Source organism: Physeter macrocephalus, chromosome 18 (assembly GCF_002837175.3).
Source record: "Physeter macrocephalus isolate SW-GA chromosome 18, ASM283717v5, whole genome shotgun sequence".
NCBI classification, from domain to species: domain Eukaryota; kingdom Metazoa; phylum Chordata; class Mammalia; order Artiodactyla; family Physeteridae; genus Physeter; species Physeter macrocephalus.
The window spans coordinates 7,156,572-7,159,426 of NC_041231.1; the positions used below are offsets into that span (position 1 = coordinate 7,156,572).

At 61.6% G+C, this 2,855-nt stretch overlaps 1 protein-coding gene across 1 annotated transcript in view; it reads right to left on the reverse strand.

The window, feature by feature from the left end:
- NUP210 (nucleoporin 210) overlaps positions 1 to 2,855 on the reverse strand; it is a 57,036-nt gene that overhangs the window by 5,698 nt on the left and 48,483 nt on the right. The window contains exons 17-18 of the mRNA XM_028478751.2: positions 2,065 to 2,358; positions 195 to 445 (exon numbers count right to left, since the gene is read on the reverse strand). Coding sequence (XP_028334552.2) covers positions 195 to 445; positions 2,065 to 2,358 — 545 coding nt within the window. The remainder of the gene's footprint in view (positions 1 to 194; positions 446 to 2,064; positions 2,359 to 2,855) is intronic.

The window sequence follows — 2,855 nt, forward strand, 5'->3', positions numbered from 1 at the left end:
TGGGACCCTCCCGGACCGGGGCGCGAACCCGCGTCCCCTGCATCGGCAGGCGGACTCTCAACCGCCGCGCCACCAGGGAAGCCCCCAAAATTTTAATTTTAAAGAGAGGTGGTCCAGGATTTCCACACCCCAGCTGGTCCTCCCTGCCTCTTGGTCCCCTCTGAGGCCTTGGCTCCTGCCTGGTCACCACTCACCTCCAGGTTCTCCAGAACTTCCATGGCACCAAAGACCTTGACCTCGGAGCTGGTGTAGTGGTTGCTCAAAAGGATTTCAGCCTGGTCAGTGTAAAGCCCTGGGCTGAAGGGCACCTCGGCCCCGACCTGCTCTCCGGAGAAGTGACTGCCTGGGAGAGAGGGAGTGACCAGCAGTGCTGTCCTCTTCAGGCTCAGGTGCTTCAGCTGCTTGTCCGTAAGCCTGAGCATTGTCACCGAGCAGAGGTACCGGCCTGTGCAGATGAGAGCGTTATTCCACCTCGTCGCCTCTCCACCTAGGCCCTGATGCTAATCCTGCTCCCTGGAGGACTCCTACTCATCCTGCAGAGCCCAGGTGAGGCATGCCCTCCTCCAGGGGCCTCCTGGGAAGTCCCTCTTCAGTGCCCCCCCCCGCCACCTTGGACACCCTTTCTGTGACCAGCTCTCCCCCTCGCTGTCTCAGAATCCTCTGTTCATGGATTCCCCCGGGGCAGGAGTGCCTGGTCCAGCTCTGCATTTCAGGGCCCGGCCAGCCTTGCTCAGAACAGGGCTGAGGGAATGGTGAACAGACACCACGACCCAACACTGGCCGTACGTGAGTGGGGCTGAGCCCCAGTACTGCTGACGCCCCAGGTGCGGCAGGAAGTTCTGTGGAGGCCTGGTTGGGACTATTCAGGGTCCATGCCTGACCCACAGTGGGTAAAAGAGCTGAATGAACGCTGTTGAGTGGTGCCTTGGAAAGCTCCAGATCCAGGAATCAGGATACCTGGGTTGGGGTCCCTCCCGTGCTCCCACCAGCCAGGCGCCTCTAGGTGAGTCCTTTCCGTTCCTCCTCTCTCCCCACCACCAGCCAGGAGCCCCCAGGTGAGTCGGCTTCCTTGCTGACTCCGTTGCCCTTGTCAAGTGGGCGTAGCATCGCACCCCTTGTGGGGCTGTGCTGGTGAATCCACAGGGCCCGGAGCACCAAGTGCCTACTCTGTGCCAAGCCCCAAGCTCAGGTCGTGCACACAGCGTGCCCTCAGGATACACCGCCTGCATCCCACACGGCAGCCTGGGTGCTGAGGATGCTTTTGTGCTGCTGCCAGAGGGACAGAGACGCAGAGTGAACCAGGGAGAGGAGGGTCTCGCCCGGCCCCTGCGAGCTGCGGGCTGGTGGCAGCGGATTCTCAGAAAGAGCTGAGCAACGTGCCAGATGGTCATCCCCAGACGCTCTCGCGACAAGGCCGACGGTCTCGGTGCCCGAGCACGGGACTCGGCGTCTCGGCCTGTGCGTGAGCTGGGCGCCGTGCAAGCTCATCCCAGGGACTGTCCTGAGCACTCATGGCAGCCGGTGAGGGGTGGCCCTCCTCTTAGAGCGACCTGGTGACACTCAGGCCACTCCACTCGGCCAGCACGTACGGGGCCAGCACGCCGCTCCAGCCCGTGGGGCCGGCTGCCAGTTCCACGGCTCTGGTTACCAGTTCCGTGGAGCAGTTACACTCCACAGACGCCCATGCCCTCAACTACCGGTTGAATGAACGCCCTTCCATCCCTCTAAGAGCCCCGCCATGCCAGCAGAGCAGGGCACCACCCTTCCCATTTCACGAGGGAAGCAGCCTCCTCGCCTGCAGGCTCTGAGCCAAGAAGAGCAGGAAAGGCCTGGAACCAGGCTCCCAACTCTGAACCGAGTCCTTTCTGCCAGGTGTAGAGCAGCTGGGAATGCCAACCCCTCCCGGCGGCTGCAGGGAACCAGAGGCCGGGGCGACGGCATCAGTCCCCAGGCGGGGCTCCTGACAGATACCGCCCCCTGGACAGACGGCCATCGTGAGCCAAGCGCACCGCAGGCAAACCTGCCATGCAGGTCAGTGTTCACTTCCAAACCCCGCAGACTCACCCAGGGCAGCGTCAAACTCCGGTTCTACGGTGAAAACCTCACGGGCTGGGAAGTCGAAGATGTCTTGCTTGAACTGTAGCTGGCAGCCGAGGAGCGATTCTGGGCGCAGGGCTGCGATGCTTTCCACCTGGCCGGGGGAGCACTCACCTAGAGACGGGAGGGGGTGAGAAGGCTGCGCACTCAGGCCCCCGAGGCCCCCACCTGCAGAGCCCCAGCACGAGGACATGAGAGCAGGCCACATGGAGGCCGGCCGGCCCGAGAACCGGACCTGTGCCCACATTCCTCCCGATGGTGCCGCAGTTTATAAAAGCTGAGGACAGATGACTCATTATGGGGGAACGGGGGGCATCCTGCAGCACGGGCGATTTCAGCATTTCTTCAGAGCCCACATCCAGGGGCACGGCAGCGGGTCAAGCCCGCTAGCGCGTGTCGTCTGCTCCTGTCAGCAGGGAAAACGGGCAATTTATCCCCGGACGTCAGGAGGGCACGAGTTCCCCACTAATACCCTGAGCATCGTTTGGGCAACGGCACAGTACCGTCCACTTGCACTGGAGCAGGGAGAGAGGTGACCACGAGGCAGTAGAGGTGCATCAGAACGACGACAGTGGTATTGAATTCTACCAGTTAAGTGGTTTTTAAAAAACAGCCTGTATTGATGCATTTATTTCCGGCAGCTCCTGTCCAGGGCTGTCACGGGCAGGGGATGAGGTCGAACGTTCTATGCAAGACTTGGGAGAGGTAATTAGGAAAATCAAAATCGGCGGCGAGGCCTGCTAAGCCACATTTTCTGG